Raw genomic sequence first — 26078 nt, 5'->3', positions numbered from 1 at the left:
TGCTGTGGGGAGAGGCTGAGGGAGCTGGGGGTGTTCAGCCTGGAGAAGAGGAGGCTCAGAGGTGACCTCAGCACTGTCTGGAACTGCCTGAAGGGAAGTTGTGGCCAGGTGGGGGTTGGTCTCTTCTCCCAGGCACTCAGCAATAGGACAAGGGGGCACGATGGGCTCAAGCTCTGCCAGGGGAAATTGAAGTTGGAGAGCAGAAAGAAATTCTTTGCAGAGAGAGTGCTCAGGGATTGGAATGGGCTGCCCAGAGAGGGGGTGGATTCCCCATCCCTGGAGGGTTTGAACCTGAGCTTGGCCGTGGCACTGAGTGCCATGATCTGGTAAAGGGACTGGAGCTGGACCAAGGGCTGGACTTGATTATCTCGGGGGGCTTTTCCAACCCAACTGAGAAGAGCAACGAGGCTGGAGAAGGGACTGGAGCACAAGTGCTGTGGAGAGAGGCTGAGGGAGCTGGGGGTGTTCAGCCTGGAGAAGAGGAGGCTCAGAGGTGACCTCAGCCCTCCCCACAACTCCCTGACAGGACTTTGGACCCAGGGGGGGTTGGTCTCTTCTCTCAAGCAATCAACAGTAGGACAAGAGGGCCTTAAGCTGTGGCAGGGGAGGGTTAGGTTGGATATCAGGAAGAAATTCTTTGCAGAGAGAGTGGTCAGGCCTTGGAATGGGCTGCCCAGAGAGGGGGTGGATTCCCCATCCCTGGAGGTGTTTAAGGTGAGACTGGATGTGGCACTGAGTGAGAATCCACCATGTCTTGATCCAGCCTCACTGTGATCACCAGCCCAGGGCACAGAGTGCCAGAGTGATCCCAGTGGGGTTGTATGAAGGGTTGGACTTGATGATCTGGGAAGTCTCTTCCAACCCAACTGATTCTCTGATCTGGTGATCACAGTGGGGTTGAATCAAGGGTTGGACTTGGTGATCTCGGAGGTCTCTTCCAACCCAACTGATTCTCTGATTCTCTGATCAGCTGGGAGGAAAAGGAACAAGTTTTGAGGGCTGTAAAACCCCCTCTCTCCTTCACCTTTCCCACCCTGCTCTGCATGTCTGGGGTTGCTGGAGGCTCTTTGGGTGCATGAATTGGACCTTAAGGCAGTTCCCTGAACCTGTCCCCAGATTTGCTCTCAACAAAAACTAGATGGGTTTTCATGTCCTTGGGTTTTTCTCTTGCAGGGAGCAGCTCTGAAGTACTTGCCAAGCATCATAAATGATGTCAAGCTGGTGTTTGACCCTGTGGAGCTCAGGTAATTGTCTTCTTCATCTGGTGGGAAGGATTTGGGGAGCTTTGCTGGAAGGAGACCTTCTCATTCTGAGCTGATGGTGCAGATACTGGGCATGAATTTGAGGAGGTGCTTGCAGGGCTTGAAAGGAGCTCAGAGTGGTTGGAAGGATTCTGTGAATCTCAACTGGGCATTCCAGGAATGTCCAAGGCCAGGTTGGACAGGGCTTGGAGTGACCTGGTCCAGTGGAAGGTGTCCCTGCCCGTGGCAGGGGGTGGAACTGGAGGATCTTTGAGGTCCCTTCCCACCCAAACCATTCCTGTGATTCTTACAGACACCTTGAGATTGCCTGAAAACCAAAATTTGAGGACTCCAGTGAGATGTTGAAATGTTGTGGAGCTTTCCACCGATTAATTCTTAATGATTGTCCCTGAGATGGACCAAAACCTGTGGCAGAGGCAGAGCCTTAGTCAGGACAATAAGCTTGGATTTAGGCAGGGAATCCACAGCCCTGTGGGTTCCTCTTTGGTGGCCACATCACCCATCCCTGTCTCCTTGTCCTGACACAAATAACCTGCTTGGAAACAGCAGGACAGGCAGGAAATGTCCATGGAGTTGAATTTCCTGGACTGTGGGACTGAAGAGGGTCATCACTCTTGATGAAAGAAGCATCTGGGAGGATGTGCTGGTGCTGTTGGGTGTGTGTGTCTTCTGCTGGCTCTGGAGGGCACAGAGTGTTGTCTCCTTACCGTTGCCATGTGTTGGGTTTGGCTTGGAGTAAAAGCTTCATTTTCAAAGTTTGAAGCCTCCACCTTCTCAACAGGGCTCAGTTTTATTGCAAGTGCTGGACAATAAGTCAGGGCTCTGTAGGAATTTTTCTGGAGAGCACTTGGAGGTGACATGTCCACACAGAGACAAACCTGCTTGACTCCTGCCCTGGGAGGGTGGGCAGGCCCTGGCACAGGGTGCCCAGAGAAGCTGTGGCTGCCCCATCCCTGGGAGTGTCCAAGGTTGGAGCAACCTGGGGCACTGGGAGGGGTCCCTGCCCATGGCAGGGGTGGAAGTGGGTGATCTTGAAGGTCCCTTCCAACCCAAACCATTCCCTGATTCCATGTGCTGGTTTAGATGAGATATTGGGAAGAAATCCCTCCCTGGGAGGGCCTGGGATGGGATTCCCAGAGAAGCTGTGGCTGCCCCATCCCTGGGAGTGTCCAAGGCCAGGTTGGAGCCCCCTGGGACAGTGGGAGGTGTCCCTGGGACAGCGGGAGGTGTCCCTGCCCAGGGCAGGGGTGGCACTGGATGATCTTGAAGGTCTCTTCCAACCCAAACCATTCCATGATTCCATGTGCTGGTTTAGATGGGATATTGGGAAGAAATCCTACCCTGGGAGGGCCTGGGATGGGATTCCCAGAGAAGCTGTGGCTGCTCCATCCCAGGGAGTGTCCAAGGTTGGAGCAACCTGGGACAGTGGGAGGTGTCCCTGGAACAGTGGGAGGTGTCCCTGGGACAGTGGGAGGGGTCCCTGGGGCAGTGGGAGGTGTCCCTGGGACAGTGGGAGGGGTCCCTGGGACAGTGGGACGTGTTCCTGCCCGTGGCAGAGGGTGGGATGAGATGACCTTTAAATCCCTTCCCACCCAAACCATTCCATGATCCCACGATTTGCCCAAGTGCAGGACAGTGTAGGATGGGCTGCCATTGGGTGAAAGTCCTGACCCTCTGCCTGCTCTGTGGTTTGCACCTCAGTGTCCTCTTCAGCAAGTTCATCCAGAGCATTCCTGACAACCAACTCGTGCGGCAGAAGCTCAACTGCCTGACCAAGATCGTGGAGAGTGACCTGTTCAGACAGGCTGGTGAGTGGCTCTTTGGAGCTCTGGAGAATCCAGGGACCCTCAGAACTGAAAATGCCTCTCAGTTCCCATGTCAGTCATCAGGGGAATCTCCCTTTAAATCTGTTTTGGAAGAACTGAAATGCTTTTTGCTGTTCAGTCTTCGTGGAATTCCCAGTGCTGGAGGATCCTGATCCAAGGGGTGGATTAGAAAGAGGCTGAGTTTGCTCTTTGATGGGATATTGGGAAGGAATTCCTGCCTATATGGACAGGCCCTGGCACAGGGTGCCCAGAGAAGCTGTGGCTGCCCCATCCCTGGGAGTGTCCAAGGCCAGGCTGGAGCACCCTGCGACAGTGGGAGGTGTCCCTGGGACAGTGAGAGGTGTCCCTGTCCATGGCAGGGGTGGAATGAGGTGGTTTTAAGGTCTCTTCCAACCCAAACCATTCCATGATTCCCTGTGCTGGTATAGATGGGATATTGGGAAGAAATCCTTCCCTGGGAGGGTGGGGAGGGATGGGCTGGAATTCCCAGAGAAGCTGTGGCTGCCCCATCCCTGGGAGTGTCCAAGGCCAGGTTGGAGCAACCTGGGACAGTGGGAGGTGTCCCTGGGACAGTGGGAGGTGTCCCTGCCCAGGGCAGGGGTGGCACTGGATGATCTTGAAGGTCTCTTCCAACCCAAACCATTCCATGATTCCATGTGCTGGTTTAGATGGGATATTGGGAAGAAATTCTTCCCTGGGAGGATGGGGAGGGATGGAATGGAATTCCCAGAGAAGCTGTGACTCCTCCATCCCTGGGAGTGTCCAAGGCCAGGTTGGAGCCCCCTGGGATAGTCGAAGGTGTCCCTGCCCATGGCAGGGGTGGCACTGGATGGGCTTTAAGTTCCCTTCCAACCCAAACCATTCCATGACTCTCTTTAGAAGCCATTTATGATTCTCACTCTGTTGGTTGTAACTCAAGTTGCTTTGAGCACCTCTTGGTGTCCAGGATGAGCTCAGGAGCAGAAGATTCCTGAGTGGTGCCCACACAGACCCAATGCTGAGGATCTGCCTGAGCTCAGCCACGTGTGGTGCTGTCCCTGTTCCATTTCCCAGAGTGCAGAGATGCCCTCCTGCCCCTGCTGATCGACCAGCTGAGTGGGCAGCTGGATGACAACTGCCCCCGACCTGACCACGAGGCCTGTGCCCAACTGCTCAGCAGCGTCCTGGAGGTGCTGGACAGGAAAGATGTGGTGAGCACCAACCCCCAGGGGTGCCAGTTCAGGGTAATCCCTCTTGGCAGCAGTTATGGAAAAAAAACCCTTCTCAACTCCTGCATCAGTGGTGGGCTCTGTGGGGCAGTGGGCACCAAGGGTGGGCTCTGTGGGGCAGTGGGCACCAAGGGTGGGCTCTATGGGGCAGTGGGCACCAAGGGTGGGCTCTGTGCGGCAGTGGGCACCAAGGGTGGGCTCTGTGGGGCAGTGGGCACCAAGGGTGGGCTCTATGGGGTAGTGGGCACCAAGGGTGGGCTCTGTGGGGCAGTGGGCACCAAGGGCTCTGTGGGGCAGTGGGCACCAAGGGTGGGCTCTGTGGGGCAGTGGGCACCAAGGGTGGGCTCTGTGAGGCAGTGGGCACCAAGGGCTCTGTGGGGCAGTGGGCACCAAGGGTGGGCTCTGTGAGGCAGTGGGCACAGGGCTGAGCTCTCAGTGCCCCGTGCTCACTACAGGGCCCCCCAGGGCTGGACACTGTGGGGCACTGTGCTCCCTGGGGCACTTGGCACAGGCTGACCCTCAGTGCCCCCTGCCCCCCAGGGCCCCCCAGGGCTGCCCCTCAGTGCCCCCTGCCCCCCAGGGTTCCCCAGGGCTGCCCCTCAGTGCCCCCTGCCCCCCAGGGCTGTGCTCCCTGACACACTGGACACAGGGCTGTGCTCCCTGGTACACTGGGCACAGGCTGCCCCTGAGTGCCCGTGCCCCCCAGGGCCCCCCAGGGCTGTGCTCCCTGGCACACTGGGCACAGGCTGCCCCTCAGTGCCCGTGCCCCCCAGGGCCCCACAGGGCTGTGCTCCCTGGCACACTGGGCACAGGCTGCCCCTCAGTGCCCCGTTCCCCCCAGGGTCCCCCAGGGCTGTGCTCCCTGGCACACTGGGCACAGGCTGCCCCTCAGTGCCCGTGCCCCCCAGGGCCCCACAGGGCTGTGCTCCCTGGCACACTGGGCACAGGGCTGTGCTCCCTGGCACACTGGGCACAGGCTGCCCCTCAGTGCCCCCCAGGGCCCCACAGGGCTGTGCTCCCTGGCACACTGGGCACAGGCTGCCCCTCAGTGCCCCGTGCCCCCCAGGGCCCCCCAGGGCTGTGCTCCCTGGCACACTGGGCACAGGGCTGTGCTCCCTGGCACACTGGGCACAGGCTGCCCCTCAGTGCCCGTGCCCCCCAGGGCCCCACAGGGCTGTGCTCCCTGGCACACTGGGCACAGGCTGCCCCTCAGTGCCCGTGCCCCCCAGGGCCCCACAGGGCTGTGCTCCCTGGCACACTGGGCACAGGCTGCCCCTGAGTGCCCGTGCCCCCCAGGGCCCCACGGCGCTGCACACGCAGCTGATGATGGAGCGGCTCCTGCGCAGGATCAACCGCACCGTGATCGGGATGAGCCGCCAGTCCCCGCACGGGGTGAGTGGGAACCTCTCCGTGCCCCCTCCCTGCCCTGTGCCCTGCTGGAATGCCTTCCCTGGCACACCCCAGGGCCTGGCACTGCTTGGTGAAACCACCTTGCCCTCCCTGCGGGGCTGCTGTGCCACTCAGGTGGGGCTTTGGGGGGTTTGGGGCCCGAGTTGTGCTGCTCCAGCTGCGCTTCCAGCTGGTTCCCTGGGCTGGCACTGCCAGTTCCTTTGGGCACCTGGGCACAGGGGTCATGGGTTCAGGGCAGTTCCTGACTGCCCATACCAGGAGCCTGCTGGAAAGCTGCTGTTGTGTCCCCTTGGCCACGCAGGACTGGGTGCTGAGGGGTGACCCATCTCTGACCACTCTGGTGTCCTACAAGGTGACCCATCTCTGGGGGCATCTCTGACCTCTCTGGTGTCCTACAAGGTGACCCATCTCAAGGTGACCCATCTCTGGGGGCATCTCTGACCTCTCTGGTGTCCTACAAGGTGACCCATCTCAAGGTGACCCATCTCTGGGGGCATCTCTGACCTCTCTGGTGTGTCCTACCAGGTGACCCATCTCTGGGGGCATCTCTGACCTCTCTATGTCCTACCAGGTGACCCATCTCTGGGGGCATCTCTGGGGGCATCTCTGACCTCTCTGGTGTCCTACAACGTGACCCATCTCTGGGGGCATCTCTGCCCAGTCATATCCTACAAGGTGACGCATCTCTGGGGGCATCTCTGACCTCTCTGGTGTGTCCCACAAGGTGACCCATCTCTGGGGGCATCTCTGACCTCTCTCATGTCCTACCAGGTGACCCATCTCTGGGGGCATCTCTGACCTCTCTGGTGTCCTACCAGGTGACCCATCTCTGGGGGCATCTCTGACCTCTCTGTGTCCTACCAGGTGACCCATCTCTGGGGGCATCTCTGACCTCTCTGTGTCCTACCAGGTGACCCATCTCTGGGGGCATCTCTGACCTCTCTGGTGTCCTACCAGGTGACCCATCTCTGGGGCCACCTCTGACCACTCTGTGTCCTACAAGGTGGGAGCAGTTGGAAGGTTTCAGCTTTCCCTGTATTTTGTGGACAGAAAGCTGGAAAAAAGCCAGAGCTGGGCACGGATCTCACCTTGGATGACCTGAAACCCACGTTAAGGTGTCACTCATGGAATTGCAGCTGGTCATGCCAAGTCTGGAACTCAGAGTCAGGCTGGAAAAGCCCCTTAAGACACAATGAGAAAGTTTGTATGGGTATATTTTTATATTTCTGTACACAAACATCTGTATATAAATTCCATGTTTGGAGGAGATGTTTTCCAGCTGGAATCCCTGAGGAGAAGGACACCAACACCCACACTCCATGCTTGGCTTTTAGGAAGCCCTGCCTGGTTTGGAGGACCAAAGAGCCCCCAGGGCTGCTCTGAGGGCACAGATGGCAGCAGGACTGTGCCCAGGGGGGTTGGCAGAGGCCACTGGAGGGTAACCAGGTCTCCTTTCTGCCCTTGCAGGGGATTTTTGTGGCCTGCATGACGGCCATCCTGAGGCAGATGAATGACTTCCACTACAACCACTACATCAACACCTTCAAAACCAGGCAGGACATCATTGTAAGTCTCCCTGGCTGGGGAATAATTCTCTGCTTCTGGAGGGTCCTTCCCATGTTGAGTGTGGGGGGGGGGGTCACACCTGGAAGGTCCTTCCCATGTTGAGTGTGTTGGGATCACACCTGGAAGGTCCTTCCCATGTTGAGTGTGGGGGCGTCACACCTGGAAGGTCCTTCCCATGTTGAGTGTGGGGGCGTCACACCTGGAAGGTCCTTCCCAGTGTTGAATTTGGAGGGATCACACTTGGAAGGTCCTTCCCATGTTGAGTGTTTTGGGATCACACCTGGAAGGTCCTTCCCATGTTGAGTGTGTTGGGATCACACCTGGAAGGTCCTTCCCATGTTGAGTGTGTTGGGATCACACCTGGAAGGTCCTTCCCATGTTGAGTGTGTTGGGATCACACCTGGAAGGTCCTTCCCATGTTGAGTGTGTTGGGATCACACCTGGAAGGTCCTTCCCATGTTGAGTGTGAGAGGATCACACCTGGAAGGTCCTTCCCATGTTGAGTGTGTTGGGATCACACCTGGAAGGTCCTTCCCATGTTGAGTGTGTTGGGGTGACACCTGGAAGGTCCTTCCCATGTTGAGTGTGTTGGGATCACACCTGGAAGGTCCTTCCCATGTTGAGTGTGTTGGGATCACACCTGGAAGGTCCTTCCCATGTTGAGTGTGGGGGATCACACCTGGAAGGTCCTTCCCATGTTGAGTGTTTTGGGATCACACCTGGAAGGTCCTTCCCATGTTGAGTGTGAGAGGATCACACCTGGAAGGTCATTCCCAGTGTGGAGTGTGTTGGGATCACACCTGGAAGGTCCTTCCCATGTTGAGTGTGGGGGATCACACCTGGAAGGTCCTTCCCATGTTGAGTGTGTTGGGATCACACCTGGAAGGTCCTTCCCATGTTGAATTTGGAGGGATCACACCTGGAAGGTCCTTCCCATGTTGAGCGTGTTGGGATCAATCCACACCCACCAGAGGTTCATTCTTGGCTGTTGCTGCCTCAGCAGAGCCCAAGAGCACCATTTCTGGCATTGAGTAGAACATCTTTCAGGACTATTTCAATCAAGAACCAGAAGAGGGAATGAAGATGGAAAGGAAAAGCATTTCCCCTTCTCTTGCTCTCTCTCTGCTCCTTTTTCCATTAATTCTTTCTCCTCTAAACTTGAATTAAGTTCCCAAAATCTTCCTTTAATGGGCAGTTCCCAAAATCTTCAACAAGTTCCCAAAATCTTCAACAAGTTCCCAAAATCTTCAACAAGTTCCCAAAATCTTCAATAACTTCCCAAAATCTTCAACAAGTTCCCAAAATCTTCAACAAGTGCCCAAAATCTTCAATAAGTGCCCAAAATCTTCAACAAGCTCCCAAAATCTTCAACAAGTTCCCAAAATCTTCAACAAGTGCCCAAAATCTTCAATAACTTCCCAAAATCTTCAACAAGTGCCCAAAATCTTCAACAAGTTCCCAAATCTTCAAAAAGTTCCCAAAATCTTCAATAACTTCCCAAAATCTTCAACAAGTTCCCAAAATCTTCAATAAGTTCCCAAAATCTTCAACAAGTTCCCAAAATCTTCAAAAAGTGCCCAAAATCTTCAATAACTTCCCAAAATCTTCAACAAGTTCCCAAAATCTTCAAAAAGTGCCCAAAATCTTCAATAACTTCCCAAAATCTTCAATAACTTCCCAAAATCTTCAACAAGGTCCCAAAATCTTCAATAACTTCCCAAAATCTTCAACAAGTTCCCAAAATCTTCAACAAGTTCCCAAAATCTTCAAAAAGTTCCCAAAATCTTCAATAAGTTCCCAAAATCTTCAGCAAGTTCCCAAAATCTTCAACAAGTTCCCAAAATCTTCAATAAGTTCCCAAAATCTTCAGCAAGTTCCCAAAACTTGTGGGTTGGAAGGACTTTCAAGATGATCCTGAATGGATTTAACCAGAAAAAAAATAACCATTTCTAATCTCCTTTTTCCACATCCTTAATCTCCAGAACCAACACCAATAACCCCAATAGAACATTCTGATTTACTGCAAGAATTGGGTTTATTCTTCCAGAGCTCACCTGGAAGGTCCAAGATGTCCCATTTTACCTCCTGACTCAGCCAGAGGAATATTTGAATATTCTTTTTTTATTTCTGTGGGGCACAGAAAACTTCTCTATGAGGCCAGACCAAGAAGGGGAATTATGTGATTATTAAAAATAACCAGCTCATCACCCAAGAATGGTGTGGGTTGGAAGGGACCTTCAAGATGATCCTGAATGGATTTAACCAGAAAAAAAATAACCATTTCTAATCTCCTTTTTCCACATCCTTAATCTCCAGAACCAACACCAATAACCCCAATAGAACATTCTGATTTACTGCAAGAATTGGGTTTATTTCTGTTTGTTGTTTGTTCCCCTGTCCTGACTCAGCCAGAGGAATATTTGAATATTCTTTTTTTATTTCTGTGGGGCACAGAAAACTTCCCTATGAGGCCAGACCAAGAAGATGAATTATGTGATTAATAAAAATAACCTGCTCATCACCCACAGAACAGAAGCACAGAATGGTGTGGGTTGGAAGGGACCTTCAAGATGATCCTGAATGGATTTAACCAGAAAAAATAACAGTTTTTAATCTCCTTTTTCCACATCCTTAATCTACAGAACACCAATAGAACATTCTGATTTACTGCAAGAATTGGGTTTATTCTTCCAGAGCTCACCTGGAAGGTCCAAGATGTCCCATTTTATCTCCTGACTCAGCCAGAGGAATGTTGGAATATTCTTTTTTTATTTCTGTGGGGCACAGAAAACTTCTCTATGAGGCCAGACCAAGAAGGGGAATTATGTGATTATTATAAATAACCTGCTCATCACCCAAGAATGGTGTGGGTTGGAAGGACTTTCAAGATGATCCTGAATGGATTTAACCAGAAAAAAAATAACCATTTCTAATCTCCTTTTTCCACACCCTTAATCTCCAGAACCAACACCAATAACCCCAATAGAACATTCTGATTTACTGCAAGAATTGGGTTTATTTCTGTTTGTTGTTTGTTCCCCTGTCCTGACTCAGCCAGAGGAATATTTGAATATTCTTTTTTATTTCTGTGGGGCACAGAAAACTTCTCTATGAGGCCAGACCAAGAAGGGAAATTATGTGATTATTAAAAATAACCTGCTCATCACCCAAGAATGGTGTGGGTTGGAAGGGACCTTCAAGATCATCCTGGATGGATTTAACCAAAAACTGCTCCAAAAATAACAGTTTCTAATCTCCTTTTTCCACATCCTTAAATCTACAGAACACCAATAGAACATTCTGATTTACTGCAAGAATTGGGTTTATTCTTCCAGAGCTCCCCTGGAAGGTCCAAGATGTCCCATTTTACCTCCTGACTCAGCCAGAGGAATATTTGAATATTCTTTTTTTTATTTCTGTGGGGCACAGAAAACTTCTCTATGAGGCCACACCAAGAAGGGGAATTATGTGATTATTCAAAATAACCTGCTCATCACCCAAAAATGGTGTGGGTTGGAAGGGACCTTCAAGATCATCCTGAATGGATTTAACCAGAAAAAAAATAACAATTTCTAATCTCCTTTTTCCACATCCTTAATCTCCAGAACCAACACCAATAACCCCAATAGAACATTCTGATTTACTGCAAGAATTGGGTTTATTTCTGTTGTTTGCTGTTGGGTTGTGGTTTTTTTTTTCCCCTGATATTTCCAGCCCAGCTTTGCATCATTCCCTGGTTGGTTGAACAGTGTCAGGAGTTAATTCATCTCTCCAAGGTGCCCTGGCAGGGCCAGACCTTTCCATCAAGCTCTGATTTAATAATACTAAAAAGGATTTTCCTGAGGGCCATTTCTCTCTCTCTCTCTCCATCACTTGCCAACTTTTCAGGGCAAACTATGCAGGATTTTTTTTCTTGCTGGGGATGGTTTTAAGGGGGTGGTTTCTCCTGTGACCTTCTTGGTGTCCCTCTTCTCTTTGAATGCTGATTTCTTGTCCTTGGGGAGACATAAAAGCCTTGAAATCATTTTTAATTTGTGCAGATCAATATTCTTGGTAGTCCCTCCTTTAACTCACTTCTTTCCTTTTTCCTTTTTTCTTTTCTTTTTTTTTTTTCATTCTACAGTTCAATCTTGCCTTGCCCAAGCCCTTAAATCCTGTTTGGAGAATATAAAAAATGTCTTTTCTACATTAATGCTCTAAATCACATCTCTGTTCACTGCTTGTCTTTAAGTGAACCAGAAAAGTCTTCACTAATCTGATTTAATTACAAATCCATTACAATTCCCAGTTTTACAGATGGGCTCTCATCGTTCCGAGGTTTGGAAACAAGGCCCTGAATGTTGGGTTTGGTTTTTCATCCAGCAGGACTCTCTCCAAACCTTAATTCAAAGCAGGAAAGGCAGATTTAATTAAACCCATCACCAGATCCTGTCTAATTGTTTCTCCTCCTGGCTCAGAATGGATGAGATGTCACAACTAATTAAGTTACTGGAATAACCCACACAATGAGAGCTCCTTCCTGGGAGGGGCAGGGTGTTGGTTGCTAATCAATGCAGTCATTAATCAATATAATTGCAAACATTTGCTAAAAAAATAAATAAAAAACCCCCAAAACTCTGCAGCTTGCTGGGCTGAAGGGGGTTTGTTTTTTTGCCCCCAGGACTTCCTGATGGAGACATTCATCATGTTCAAGGACCTGATTGGCAAGAATGTCTATGCAGCTGATTGGATGGTCATGAACATGATGCAGAGCAGGTAGAGCTTCATCTCTTGGCTTCTCCTTCCAGTCTTGCCTTGGAGCCTCTGTGGTTCTCATGGGAGGGTGACCCCAACCAGCCTTTAACCATTTGGGGGGGATTTAACTCAGATTTCAGGAAATTGTGTGTCCTGTGCATTTCTGGTGGTGGAACTGGAGATGTTTCTCCTGCCCAAAGGAGCACAATCAAACCAGAAGGACTTTGGTCCAGTTGGAGAGTGGCAGCAGGAACCAGGGAAGCATTTTTGGGCTCAGTCCTTGGGGGGAATCACCTGGCTAAGCTAAAGCCAGAGCTGAACCCTCTTTCAGTGAAGAAATATTCCCTTTTATCCAACCTGAACCAAATTAAACCAAGGAATGACTTTCCCTTGAATGTTCTTCTGCAGGGAAAGGGCTGGAATAGATTCTGGAGGAATTCCCACCTCTGGGAGCATCCCATGGCTCATGAGCTGACAGACAGGAGCCACAAACCCAGAGCTGCACAGAGCTGAACCCTCTTTCAATAAAGAAATATTCCCTTTTATCCAACCTGAACCCAATTAAACCAAGGAATGACTTTCCCTGAATGTTCTTCTGCAGGGAAAGGGCTGGGATAGATCCTGGAGGAATTCCCACCTCCTTTGGGAGCATCCCATGGCTCATGAGCTGACAGACAGGAGCCATAACCCCAGAGCTGCTCAATGTTGAACCCTTGTTTTAGTGAAGAAATATTCCCTTTTATCAACCTGAACCTCCCCTGGTGCAACAGTTAAACCAAGGAATGACTTTCCCTGAATGTTCTTCTGCAGAAAAAGGGCTGGGATAGATCCTGAAGGAATTCCCACCTCCTTTGGGAGCATCCCATGGCTCATGAGCTGACAGACAGGAGCCATAACCCCAGAGCTGCTCAATGTTGAACCCTTGTTTTAGTGAAGAAATATTCCCTTTTATCCAACCTGAACCTCCCCTGGTGCAACAGTTAAACCAAGGAATAATTTCCCTTGAATGTTCTTCAGGAAAAGGGCTGGGATAGATCCTGGAGGAATTCCCACCTCCTTTGGGAGCATCCCATGGCTCATGAGCTGACAAACAGGAGCCACAAACCCAGAGGTGCACAGAGCTGAACCCTCTTTCAATAAAGAAATATTCCCTTTTATCCAACCTGAACCCAATTAAACCAAGGAATGACTTTCCCTGAATGTTCTTCTGCAGGGAAAGGGCTGGGATAGATCCTGAAGGAATTCCCACCTCCTTTGGGAGCATCCCATGTCTCCTGAGCTGACAGACAGGAGCCATAACCCCAGAGCTGCACAGAGTTGAACCCCTGTTTTAGTGAAGAAATATTCCCTAATATCCAACCTGAACCTTCCCTGGTGCAACAGTTAAACCAAAGAATAATTTCCCTTGAATGTTCTTCTGCAGGGAAAGGGCTGGGATAGATCCTGAAGGAATTCCCACCTCTGGGAGCATCCCATGGCTCATGAGCTGACAGACAGGAGCCACAAACCCAGAGCTGCACAGAGCTGAACCCTCTTTCAGTGAAGAAATATTCCCTAATATCCAACCTGAACCCAATTAAACCAAGGAATGACTTTCCCTGAATGTTCTTCTGCAGGGAAGGGGCTGGAATAGATCCTGGAGGAATTCCCACCTCCTTTGGGAGCATCCCATGTCTCCTGAGCTGACAAACAGCAGCCACAACCCCAGAGCTGCAAAGGCATTTATTGTAAGAGCCACCTTTTATTTGATGGCTTTTCTCTCTTCAGGGTGTTCCTCAGGGCAGTGAATCAATTCACCTCCGTCCTCAACCGAGTCTTCCTGGATAAATCAAACTTTGAACTCCAGGTAATTGTCCTGCTCTTCCTGGATTTTCTTATGGACCTTTGACCTGACTTCTTATGGACCCCAGACCCGACTTTCTTATGGACCCCCCACACTTGATGTTCTTATAGACCTCTGACCTGACTTTCTTATGGACCCCAGACCTGATTTTCTTATGGACCTCTGACCTGATTTTCTCATGGACCCCCTGATCTGACTTTCTTATGGACCCTTGACCTGACTTCCTCATGGACCCCAAACCTGATTTTCTCATGGATCCCTCACCTGATTTCCTCATGGACCCCAAACCTGATTTTCTTACGGACCCCCAGAGCTGATTTTCTTATGGACCCCTGACCTGATTTTGTTATGGACCCCACACCTGATTTTCTCATGGACCCTTGACCTGACTTTCTCATGGACCCCCTGATCTGACTTTCTTATGGACCCCCCTGATCTAACTTTCTTATGGACCCTTGACCTGATTTCCTCATGGACCCCACACCTGATGTTCTTATGGACCCCCCACACCTGATGTTCTTATGGACCCCCCACACCTGATGTTCTTATGGACCCCCCACACCTGATGTTCTTATGGACCCCCCACACCTGATGTTCTTATGGACCCCCCACACCTGATGTTCTTATGGACCCCCCACACCTGATGTTCTTATGGACCCTTCACCTGATTTTCTTACGGACCCCTGACCTGATTTCCTCATGGACCCCACACCTGACTTTCTTATGGACCCCCGTGATCTGACTTTCTTATGGATCCCTGACCTGATTTTCTTATGGACCCCCCACCTGATTTTTTATTTGGACCCCTCACCTGATTTTCTTATAGACCCCTCACCTGATTTTCTGATGGCCCCTTGACCTGACTTTCTCATGGCCCCCAGATCTGACTTTCTCATGGCCCCCAGATCTGACTTTCTCATGGCCCCCAGACCTGAAATGCAGGAGGACCAAATAAATCCCACTGTGACCAGGTCCTCGGTTCATTCCCACCACTGATTTTGTTCCTCCCTGAGGGAACCAGCAGCTTCTGGGGCTGTGCAGCTCCTGCTGTGGCTGTTCCTTTTCCTTGCCCTTCTCCTGCCTGAGCCTTGTTTCTCTTCCCCAGCTCTGGAATAACTATTTCCACCTGGCTGTGGCCTTCCTCACTCACGAGTCCCTGCAGCTGGAGACCTTCTCCCAGGCCAAACGCAGCAAGATCATCAAGAAGTGAGTTTGACACTGATCCTCAAGAAGTGAGTTTGACATTTCCAGCCCTTTCTGCTGGGGAGGAGCTTCATTTGTGCTCTCCAGACATCCCCACGAAGCCTCAGGAGCAGAGGAGGTGCCTTGGAAGTGCTTCATGAATGAAGGATGAGAAAGGGGTGGCCAGGGCAGGTCATTGGGGGTGTCTCAGTCTGGGCAGGCAGATCCTGAGCTGCTGGAGCTGAACTTCAGCACCTTCCAGAAGGTCTGTCCCAGTTCCCAAAGTTCCTTCATGCAATTCCTCTGTGTAAAGGAGGTGAGAGGAGTCCTAAAATTCCTCCACCTTTTTGGTCTCCCACCTTTGGGTCTCCTGGGAGAGCATTTCAGAGCCACTCCCACCCCAACATCAGGAACAAACACCCCCCTTTTCAGTGACTGAGCAGCTTTTCCTTCTTCATTCAGTTGGAATCAAGTCCCTTTGAGGTTCTTGAGGGCATCCATAGTTTGCCATCTCTTTCCTGCTTTGAGAAGCCTCAGAATTAAATCTTCTTCCATTCCCTCCATGTCAGCAGTTAAAGCTTTAGGGGGGAAAAAAAACCCCAACCCAACAAAATTTGGGGTGGAATTGCATGAAAGAGCAGATTCCTCTGCCCTCCCAAGTCTGCAGTGCCCTGTCATGATGCCACATCTGTGGGGTTGCCATGAAGTTCTTCAGGTCATCTTTGGCTTTTGATCCTTTTTCCAGGTATGGGGACATGAGGAAAGAGATTGGCTTCAAAATAAGGGACATGTGGTACAACCTGGGTGAGTTCCAGCTCCAGAATGGTCTTTCTCTGAGCTCTCAAGTGGAGTTGCAGGTCCTTAATTTCTTCATAGAAGCTGCACATGTTTCATGTGAGGAAAGTAAATACACTTAAAGGGGTTTCATCACACAAACCCTCTTTTCTTTTTGCAGTGAATAACTTGCAAAAGCTGATTTTCTTTTTAATCACATCAGCTGCTGAGATGATTCTTAAAGATTTCCTGTAAAGGGTGTCCTGCCATGTAAAGGAAAAACTGAGTTTTTCAGAGAGCCTTTGTGGTGTTCAGTTCAGTTCAGTTATTTCCTTGGCACTTTGGAGCTGAAATGTGTCAATTCTGCTTTAAGTGGTCATTGCCCACTTAAAATCCACATTCTCAGCACATCTGGTTGTGCTTGGTGGTATTCATGGGAATAATTTGCTTAATTAAACATCTGGATACCCAAACCCTGCCATTGGGTGGGGCTGAACTTTGACTTTCCTGCAGGTCCCAACAAAATCCAGTTCATCCCAGCCATGGTGGGGCCCATCCTGGAGGTGACTCTGGTGCCAGAGCCTGAGCTCAGGAAAGCCACAATTCCCATCTTCTTTGACATGATGCAGTGTGAGTTCAACTTCAGTGGGAACAGGAACTTCCACATGGTAAGAGAATACCAGAAATGCAGGGAGGGAATACCAGAAATGCAGGGAGGGAATACCAGAAATGCAGGGAGGGAATGCCAGAAATGCAGGGAGGGAATACCAGAAATGCAGGGAGGGAATGCCAGAAATGCAGGGAGGGAATGCCAGAAATGCAGGGAGGGAATGCCAGAAATGCAGGGAGGGAATGCCAGAAATGCAGGGAGGGAATGCCAGAAATGCAGGGAGGGCAGGGAGGGAATACCAGAAATGCAGGAAGGGAATACCAGAAATGCAGGGAGGGAATACCAGAAATGCAGGGAGGGAATGCCAGAAATGCAGGGAGGGAATGCCAGAAATGCAGGGAGGGAATGCCAGAAATGCAGGGAGGGAATGCCAGAAATGCAGGGAGGGAATGCCAGAAATGCAGGGAGGGAATGCCAGAAATGCAGGGAGGGAATGCCAGAAATGCAGGGAGGGAATGCCAGAAATGCAGGGAGGGAATGCCAGAAATGCAGGGAGGGAATGCCAGAAATGCAGGGAGGGAATACCAGAAATCCAGGAAGGGAATACCAGAAGTCCTCAGTGGTGTCCCCAGGGGTCAGTGTTGGGGCCAGTCCTGTTTAACATCTTTACTGATGATTTGGATGAGGGGATTGAGTCCATCCTCAGCAGCAAATTTGCTGCTGACACCAAGTTGGGAGGGAGTGTCGAGCTGCTGGAAGGCAGGAGGGCTCTGCAGAGGGATCTGGAGAGACCTGAGGGATGGGCTGATTGCAATGGGATGGAGTTCAACAAGGCCAAGTGCAGGTCCTGCCCTTTGGCCACCCCAAGCCCTGCAGAGCTCCAGGCTGGGCACAGAGTGGCTGGAGAGCAGCCAGGCAGAGGGACCTGGGGGGACTGAGGGACAGGAAGCTCAACAGGAGCCACCAGTGTGCCCAGGTGGCCAAGAAGACCAAGGGGATCCTGGCCTGGATCCAAACTAGCGTGGCCAGCAGGCCCAGGGCAGAACTGAGCTGAGACGGGGAGGAGATGCACCAGAGCATGACTTTGTGGGGTGACAGAGGGAGGGATGGTGTTTCCTTGCTTCACTCTTGGCATTTTGGCTTCTTGCCCTCTTTATTCTGCTCCAACAGAATAAAAATTCTGCTCCAATGGGAGCATCCTCTGGCCTGAGCAGCAAGAGCAGTGTCTGCTCCTGGGCTGGGGCAGAACCACCAGGCAGGACCATTCCTGGTGCTCAGCCCACACCCCTGGGAGGTTCTCTGTGCAGAACCACCAGCCAGGACCAGACCATTCCTGGTGCTCAACCCACACCCCTGGGAGCTGAACCACCAGCCAGGACCATTCCTGGTGCTCAGCCCACACCCCTGAGAGCTGAACCACCAACCAGGACCATTCCTGGTCCTCAGCCCACACCCCTGGGAGCTGAACCACCAGGCAGGACCATTCCTGGTGCTCAGCCCACACCCTGAGAGGTTCTCTGTGCAGAACCACCAGTCAGGACCATTCCTGGTGGTCAACCCACACCCCTGAGGGCTGAACCACCAGGCAGGACCATTCCTGGTGCTCAGCCCACTCCCCTGGGAGGTTCTCTGTGCAGAACCACCAGCCAGAACCATTCCTGGTGCTCAGCCCACACCCCTGAGAGCTGAACCACCAAGCAGGACCATTCCTGGTGCTCAGTCCACACCCCTGAGAGCTGAACCACCAGCCAGGACCATTCCAGGTGCTCAGCCCACACCCCTGGGAGCTGAACCACCAGCCAGGACCATTCCTGGTGCTCAGCTCACACCCCCTGAGAGCAGAACCACCAGCCAGAACCATTCCTGGTGCTCAGCCCACACCCCTGAGAGCTGAACCACCAACCAGGACCATTCCTGGTGCTCAGTCCACACCCCTGAGAGCTGAACCACCAACCAGGACCATTCCAGGTGCTCAGCCCACACCCCTGGGAGCTGAACCACCAGCCAGGACCATTCCTGGTGCTCAACCCACACCCCTGGCAGCTTCTCCCTGATTAATTGTGGGGTTTTTTTGCCTTTTCAGTTTGAAAATGAGCTGATCACCAGACTGGACCAGGAGGTGGAGGGTGGCCGAGGGGACGAGCAGTACAAGGTCCTGCTGGAGAAACTGTAAGTGTTACACAGGACCTGGAGGATCTTTTTTTTTCCACTTTATTTGGCTGTTTCTCTAATGCCAAGAACCCCTAATTGATTCCTCCAGTGAGCAGGGAGAGGGTGAAGCTGCAGTGATTGTAATGCTGGACAATATTCTGAGACTGCCCAAAAAATGAAGTTTCTTCTGCAGCAGCAACTTCCAAAACCACCCCAGTGTGGGAGGGGAAATTCAGAGCCAAAGCTTGGGAAGGGCAGGCTCAAAGTTAAAGCAGAATCAGAGCTTTTAGCACCAAAAAACTGGTGTTTTGATCAACAAGTCATGCTTTGACCTGCCTGACTTGGGGTGCTGGTTTAAAGGTGAACCTGCAGGAGAAATAAACCCAACACAAAAGAGGTTATAAATCAGAGTTCCAATTTAATACCAATATTGCAATCAATGCAATGGCACAAAGAGCAATTGGGTTTAACCCCCAAGCCCAGCAGTCTAACCCAGCCCCCTGGGGCACAAACACAGGGGGGTTTGGTGGCCCCTGTGCTGAGCCCCACGTGGTTCCCCCGAGGCCAAAGGCAAAGGAGGGGACAAAGCTGTTGGTGCAGATGATGGCAGAGTCTGGGGGAGAGTGGGGGGCTCCTCCTGTGCAGGGTCTGCTCCTGCTCTGGATGCCAGGAGTGGTGCCAGAGGTGCCCAAAGGCCAAGATTGTCTCCCCTCAGGTTTGGGTGGGGAGTTCCAGCCTGGGGGATCTGACTCTGGCACTCAGGGGGGATTTTGGACTCATTGCTGGCCCCTGAGCAGAGCTGAGCCCTCAGGTGGGTGTGGAGGTGCCAAGGAGTCCCTGCAGGGCAGTTCTCCCAGCTCCTCTGCCAGGCTTCTTTCCCAGCCAGCTCCCAGCCTGAGGGCTCAGCTGTGCCCTGGGCAGCTGCTGCCAATGGGCCCTTGGGAACAGTTGCTGGGCAATGGCCCAGAGGGTTTGGAATGCCCAGCTTTGGGCACCCCCACACTGGGACAAACTGGGCCCACCTGCTCAGCTGGGACAGGGACATTTGTCCCAACACAGCCTGGTGGATCCTCTCAGTGCCGTGGGCAGATCAGCAGCAGGGCAAGGACATCCTGCAGATCCATCACCACTGCAAACCTCAGGAAAACCCAACCAAGCTGGTGTGAAGTGACTTGTGAGCAGGTCAAGTGACTCTCCAACCTCAAACCACCAAAGTGCCTCCCAGTTCTGTGCATTTCTAAGGGCTCCTCATTGCAGGCAACAGGAAAATGCCAAAGAAATTGGGCTTTTTTATGGGGTGAAACCCCAACTCTGCAGTGAGAGCCACATGGGGAGATCCTTCTGTCTATTTGGAGCCCCTTTAATTTGAACAAAATCTCTTTGGTCACCCCCACACTGGGACAAACTGGGCCCACCTGCTCAGCTGGGACACTTGGGTATCTCAGGGGGGTGTGTTCAGGGGTGGGTTTGACACCGGAATCGGATTGACCCTATTGGAGCCATAACTGAGCCCTCCCTGGTGGCTCTGGGTGTCCCTGCAGGCTCCTGGAGCACTGCAGGAAGCACAAATACCTGGCAGCCCCTGGGGAGGTGTTTGCCCTCCTGGTCAGCAGCCTCCTGGAGAACCTGCTGGACTACAGGACCATCATGCACGACGAGAGCAAAGAGAACCGCATGAGCTGCACCGTCAACGTGCTGGTAGGGACAGGGGGGTGGCTCTGAACCCCTGGCCTGGCTCTGCACTCCTGGGGTCCTCTGGGGGATGAGTTTAATTAATTCTTCATGCCATTTCTGCTTAATGAGTGGCCCCAATCAGGCTCTGCAGCATAGAAAGATGTACAGATGTGGCTGATCCTTGTCTGAGGGATAATCCAAAGCCCTCAAATACAGGAGATGATGCCTGGTTGGTACTTTGGGTCCCTCTTGCACTTCCAAGAGCCTGGATAGCTTTGGAAAGGTCACTTTGGGTGGTTTGCCCTTGTCTGGAGGTGGTGGTGGCCCCAAGCTGTGTTAGAGGGAGATGTTGCACCTCAGCAGCCAAAGGGACTGAAGATCTTCAGAACATCTAAACCAGGTTTCTGTGGACCCAGGTAGCCAAAATGGCAGCAAAGATCTTTTAAAACATCTAAACCTGAAGCTCAGGTTGCTTCTCCAGCAATGATTGTGCCAAACTGAAGCTCAGGTTGGTTGGCCAGGGGTGATTGTGCCAAACTGAAGCTCAGGTTGGTTGTCCAGGGGTGATTGTGCCAAACTGAAGCTCAGGTTGGTTGGCCAGAGGTGATTGTGCCAAACTGAAGCTTTAATTGGTTGACCAGAGGTGATTGTGCCAAACTGAAGCTTTAATTGGTTGACCAGAGGTGATTGTGCCAAACTGAAGCTCAGGTTGGTTGTCCAGGGGTGATTGTGCCAAACTGAAGCTCAGGGTGGTTGTCCAGAGGTGATTGTGCCAAACTGAAGCTCAGGTTGGTTGTCCAGGGGTGATGGTGCCAAACTGAAGCTCAGGTTGGTTGTCCAGAGGTGATTGTGCCAAACTGAAGCTCAGGTTGGTTGTCCAGGGGTGATTGTGCCAAACTGAAGCTCAGGGTGGTTGTCCAGGGGTGATTGTGCCAAACTGAAGCTCAGGGTGGTTGTCCAGGGGTGATTGTGCCAAACTGAAGCTCAGGTTGGTTGTCCAGGGGTGATTGTGCCAAACTGAAGCTCAGGGTGGTTGTCCAGGGGTGATTGTGCCAAACTGAAGCCCAGGGTGGTTGTCCAGGGGTGATGGTGCCAAACTGAAGCTCAGGGTGGTTGTCCAGAGGGGATTGTACAAACCCACAGAACTTTACGTTTCAAGTTTGACTTTCTCTACTCTTGGCAGAACTTCTACAAGGAGAAGAAGCGAGAGGACATTTACATCAGGTAGGACTCTCCTCCTCCATAGTCCTGCATTCCCAAAGCTGCATTCCCTGGCTCTTCTGGACATGGATCCAGGATTCCTTCCCAGCAGGGCCAAGAGTTTCTCCTCCCTCCAGGTACCTGTACAAGCTCCGGGACCTGCACACGGACTGTGAGAACTTCACCGAGGCCGCCTACACTCTGCTGCTCCATGCAGAGCTGCTCCAGGTACTTCTCAAAGCCACTTCTGGTTCCTGCTGGCAGGGCTTGGGTTGGGTTGGCTTGGCTTGGGTTGGGTTGGGTTGGGTTGGGTTGGCTTGGAAACAAAGTGCAAACAGCTCAGAAAAAACAAGGCAGGGGTTTTTCCCCTCCTTTTTTTTTTTTAGCATGAGTTTCATCACAAAGGTACCAGTGGAGCTTCCTGGAGGAGCTTCCTGGAAAAGCTTCCTTGAGGAACTTCATGAAGGAGCTTCCTTGAGGAACTTCATGAAGGAGCTTCCTTGAGGAGCTTCATTAAGGAGTTTCCTTGAGAAGCTTCCTGGAGGGGCTTCCTGGAGGGGCTTCCTGGAGGGGCTTCCTGGAGGGGCTTCCTGGAGGGGCTTCCTGGAGGGGCTTCCTGGAGGGGCTTCCTGGAGGAGCTTCCTGGAGGGGCTTCCTTGAGAAGCTTCATTGAGGAACTTCATTAAGGACCTCCTGGAGGAGCTTCCTTGAGGAGCTTTCTGGAGGAACTTCTTTGAGGAACTTCATTAAGGAGGAGCTTCCTTGAGGATCTTTCTGGAGGAACTTCATTAAGGATCTTTCTGGAAGAGCTTCATTAAGGAGCTTTCTGGAGGAGCTTCATTAAGGAGCTTCCTGGAGGGGCTTCCTGGAGGAGCTTCCCAATTTTGGGAATTGCACAGCAGCTGATTGAACAAAAGCAAACCCACTCTTAACATGCATGTGTGACCTCCTGGTGGTGGGACCTGGGAGGAGAAAGATGTCCCAGCTCCCATCCCTGCAAAGCTTCCTTTGCCTTTGTGCTGGATTTCTCTGGAATGCAGCCCTGGAGCTCCCCCTGTGTGGATTTGCTCTTCTCCAATGGACCTCTCTCTGCCTTTCTCTGTGCCCTGTGCAGTGGTCTGAGCAGCCCTGTGTGCCCCACCTGCTGCAGAGGGACAGCAGATGTGACTTCTCCCAGCAGGAGCTCAAGGAGAAGCTCTACCAAGAGATCATCTCCTTCTTCGACAGGGGCAAAGTGAGTGTCAGGAAATTCCCTGCAGAGCCTGTTGGGTGTTTGCCAGCTGGCAAAGCCTGGGCTCAGTGGGTGGCACTGCCTGAGGGTGGGCACAGGTGGGATTCCATTTCTTTGTCCTGGGGACATTTGGACCTTCTGTTTCTTTGTTAGTTGAGAAGCACTTGAAAAGTTCACCCTGGGAATTGGAGAAGTTTGGAGGTGTTTTCCTTCCTTCTCTGCCAGGTGTTGGCACTGCAGTGAGGGGGCAGGTCTGGCTGGCACTGAGCCTGGTCCTGCCAGGGCTAAAAGTCTCCTTGGAGTGGCTTTAAGCTGAAAGAGGGTGGGTTGAGGTTGGATATTGGGCAGAAATTCCTGGCTGGGAGGGTGGAGAGGGATGGGATGGAATTCCCAGAGAAACTGTGGCTGCTCCATCCCTGGGAGTGTCCAAGGCCAGGCTGGAGCCCCCTGGGACAGTGGGAGGTGTCCCTGGGACAGTGGGAGGTGTCCCTGCCCATGGCAGGAGGTGGACTGAGATGATCTTCAGGGTCCCTTCCAACCCAAACCATTCCATGATTCCATGTGCTGGTTTAGGTGGGATATTGGGAAGAAATCCTTCCCTGGGAGGGTGGGGAGGGGCTGGGATGGAATTCCCAGAGAAGCTGTGGCTGCTCCATCCCTGGGAGTGTCCAAGGCCAGACTGGGGTGACCTGGGACAGTGGGAGGTGTCCCTGCCCATGGCAGGCGGTGGACTGAGATGATCTTCAGGGTCCCTTCCAACCCAAACCATTCCATGATTCCATGTGCTGGTTTAGGTGGGATATTGGGAAGAAATCCTTCCCTGTGAGGGTGGGGAGGGGCTGGGAGGGAATTCCCAGAGAAGCTGTGGCTGCTCCATCCCTGGAAGTGTCCAAGGCCAGGCTGGGGTGACCTGGGACAGTGGGAGGTGTCCCTGCCCATGGTTAGATGATCTCTAAGATCTTCCCAACCCATCCCAGAGTTCTTTGATGAGACAAAGCCGGGGGGGCTGATGATGAAGTGTTGCTGTAGGAGGAGACCACCTGAGCTTCTCCTTCCTTCCACCTCCCAGTGGAAACCACAAATCCAAAGCTTTGGGTGACTGCAAGAATTCCTGCCACAAATCTCCATCTCGGGGGATTTGGCAGCTCCTGAAAGCAGAGCCTGAATTAAATCAGCTGTATTTCTGTGCAAGGAGTGATTTCAAGTGAGGCTTTTGTGTCCTTTGTGTCCTTCTTCCCCCACCTGCCTCCTCCACCCTCCTGGAGATGTGGGAAAAAGCCATCCAGCTGAGCAAGGAGTTGGCTGCCATGTATGAGAACAAGGTCTTTGATTATGAGGGACTTGGCAATCTCCTGGTAAGAGGGTTTTTTATTCTGTTTTCCCCAACCTTAAGTTAATATTGATGAGCAGGAAGAGCTTAAAGTACATTTAAGTTAAAGACAAAGAAACCAACAGAACCCAAAAGTGTTTTTATTTTTTATTATTTTTTATTTTTCATTTTTATTCTTTTTTATTTGGTTTTATTTTTTAAATAATTTTTTTTATTTTTTTTATTTTTTATTTTATTTTTAATTCTTTTTAATTTTTATTATTTTTATTTATATTCTTTTTATTTTTAATTATTTTTTAATTATTTTATTTTTAATTCTTTTTTTTCCTTATTTTTGGTTTTTAATTCTTTTTATTTTTTATTATTTTTAGTTTTTAATTATTTTTATTTTTAATCCCTTTTATTTTTGTTCATTTTATTTTTATTTATTTTTATTTTTTATTTATTTTTAAATTTTATTTTTATTTTTTATTCTTTTTCTTTTTAAATCCTTTTTCTTTTTTAATTCTTTTTATTTTTATTTATTTTTATTTTTTATTTATTTTTAATTTTTATTTTTTATTATTTTTTTTTAATCCTTTTTCTTTTTTAATCCTTTTTCTTTTTTAATCCTTTTTCTTTTTTAATCCTTTTTCTTTTTTAATCCTTTTTCTTTTTTAATTCTTTTTCTTTTTTAATTCTTTTTATTTTTATTTATTTTTAATTTTTTTATTCTTTTTCTTTTTTATTTTTATTTATTTTTATTTTTTATTTATTTTTAATTTTTATTTTTTATTCTTTTTCTTTTTAAATTCTTTTTCTTTTTATTAATTTTATTTTTAATCCTTTTTATTTTTTATTATTTTCATTTTTCATTCCATTCATTTTTTAATTACATTTTGACCTTCTAATTAGCATGACAACATCAGGAGCAGATGTTGGGAGTTCCTGCAGTTAATTAAACTGCAGTTAATTAAATACAGAACCATTTGCATGGTGGGTTTTCAGGCCCCATCAATGTCCTCACCTCGTTATTTCTGTGCCAAACCCCCAGAACTGCAGAATCCCTTTGGTCTGAATTAGGGTTTAGTGATCAAAGGTGGAACCAGATGGTCCTTAGATGGTCTTTAGATGGCCCTTAGATGGCCCTTAGATGGCCCTTAGATGGTCCTTAGATGGTCTTTAGATGGCCCTTAGATGGCCCTTAGATGGCCCTTAGATGGCCCTTAGATGGTCCTTAGATGGTCCTTAGATGGTCCTTAGATGGTCTTTAGATGGCCCTTAGATGGCCCTTAGATGGCCCTTAGATGGCCCTTAGATGGCCCTTAGATGGTCTTTAGATGGTCTTTAGATGGCCCTTAGATGGCCCTTAGATGGCCCTTAGATGGCCCTTAGATGGCCCTTAGATGGCCCTTAGATGGCCCTTAGATGGCCCTTAGATGGCCCTTAGATGGCCCTTAGATGGCCCTTAGATGGTCCTTAGATGGCCCTTAGATGGTCCTTAGATGGTCTTTCTGTTCCTCCATAGGAGGATCATCTGCCCAGTTTTCTTGCTCCACTTCTCTGACATTGTCACCACTTGTGTCTGCTCAGCCTCAGAATTATAAATGTATTTATACTGAATTTCTATTGAATAGTTGAGGATTTCAAGTCTCCTCCTGGAATCCCCATGGCCTTGTCCTGGTGTCTGCAGAGCAGGAAAGGAACTTGATTCTGGCCCAACACACCAAATATTTCATCAGGAGCAGAGACTGGATGAGAAAAGGGATTTTAGGACATTTTCTGTAGGGCAGAGCCAAGGGCAGCTCCAGCCTGGGCTTCTCCACAGTGAAACTCTGATGTCCTTTTCCTTTCCAGAAGAAAAGAGCTACCTTTTATGAGAACATCATGAAGGCCATGAGGCCTCAGCCTGAGTATTTTGCTGTTGGATATTATGGCCAAGGTTTCCCCTCCTTCCTCCGGGTAAGAAATCTTCAACCCTCCATTCCTGGCCTGGTGGACACCCCAAAAAGTCCCAACTTGTGTAGAACTTCCAAGAAAATTCGATGGCAAACTCCTTTTCCTTTGAGTGGCACTGCCAGGCCCGAATCCTTCTTAT

At 50.4% G+C, this 26078-nt stretch overlaps 1 protein-coding gene across 3 annotated transcripts in view; it reads left to right on the top strand.

The window, feature by feature from the left end:
- DOCK5 (dedicator of cytokinesis 5) overlaps positions 1-26078 on the top strand; it is a 109841-nt gene that overhangs the window by 53712 nt on the left and 30051 nt on the right. For 2 of the 3 annotated variants that reach the window (XM_071579182.1, XM_071579180.1), the window contains exons 24-40: positions 1174-1244; positions 2964-3070; positions 4142-4278; positions 5593-5688; positions 7174-7272; positions 11933-12027; positions 13774-13852; positions 14955-15055; positions 15777-15835; positions 16319-16473; positions 18499-18584; positions 20108-20264; positions 21424-21464; positions 21578-21668; positions 22555-22674; positions 23937-24026; positions 25838-25942. In XM_071579182.1, coding sequence (XP_071435283.1) covers positions 1174-1244; positions 2964-3070; positions 4142-4278; positions 5593-5688; positions 7174-7272; positions 11933-12027; positions 13774-13852; positions 14955-15055; positions 15777-15835; positions 16319-16473; positions 18499-18584; positions 20108-20264; positions 21424-21464; positions 21578-21668; positions 22555-22674; positions 23937-24026; positions 25838-25942 — 1689 coding nt within the window. Of the gene's footprint in view, positions 1-1173; positions 1245-2963; positions 3071-4141; positions 4279-5592; positions 5689-7173; positions 7273-11932; positions 12028-13773; positions 13853-14954; positions 15056-15776; positions 15836-16318; positions 16474-18498; positions 18585-20107; positions 20265-21423; positions 21465-21577; positions 21669-22554; positions 22675-23863; positions 24027-25837; positions 25943-26078 lie in introns of those variants that run through there. The other variant, XM_071579183.1, reaches the window with a different exon arrangement.

This window comes from Pithys albifrons, chromosome 29 (assembly GCF_047495875.1).
Source record: "Pithys albifrons albifrons isolate INPA30051 chromosome 29, PitAlb_v1, whole genome shotgun sequence".
Classification (NCBI taxonomy): Eukaryota; Metazoa; Chordata; class Aves; order Passeriformes; family Thamnophilidae; genus Pithys; species Pithys albifrons.
This window is presented reverse-complemented; position numbering and strand designations above follow the sequence as displayed.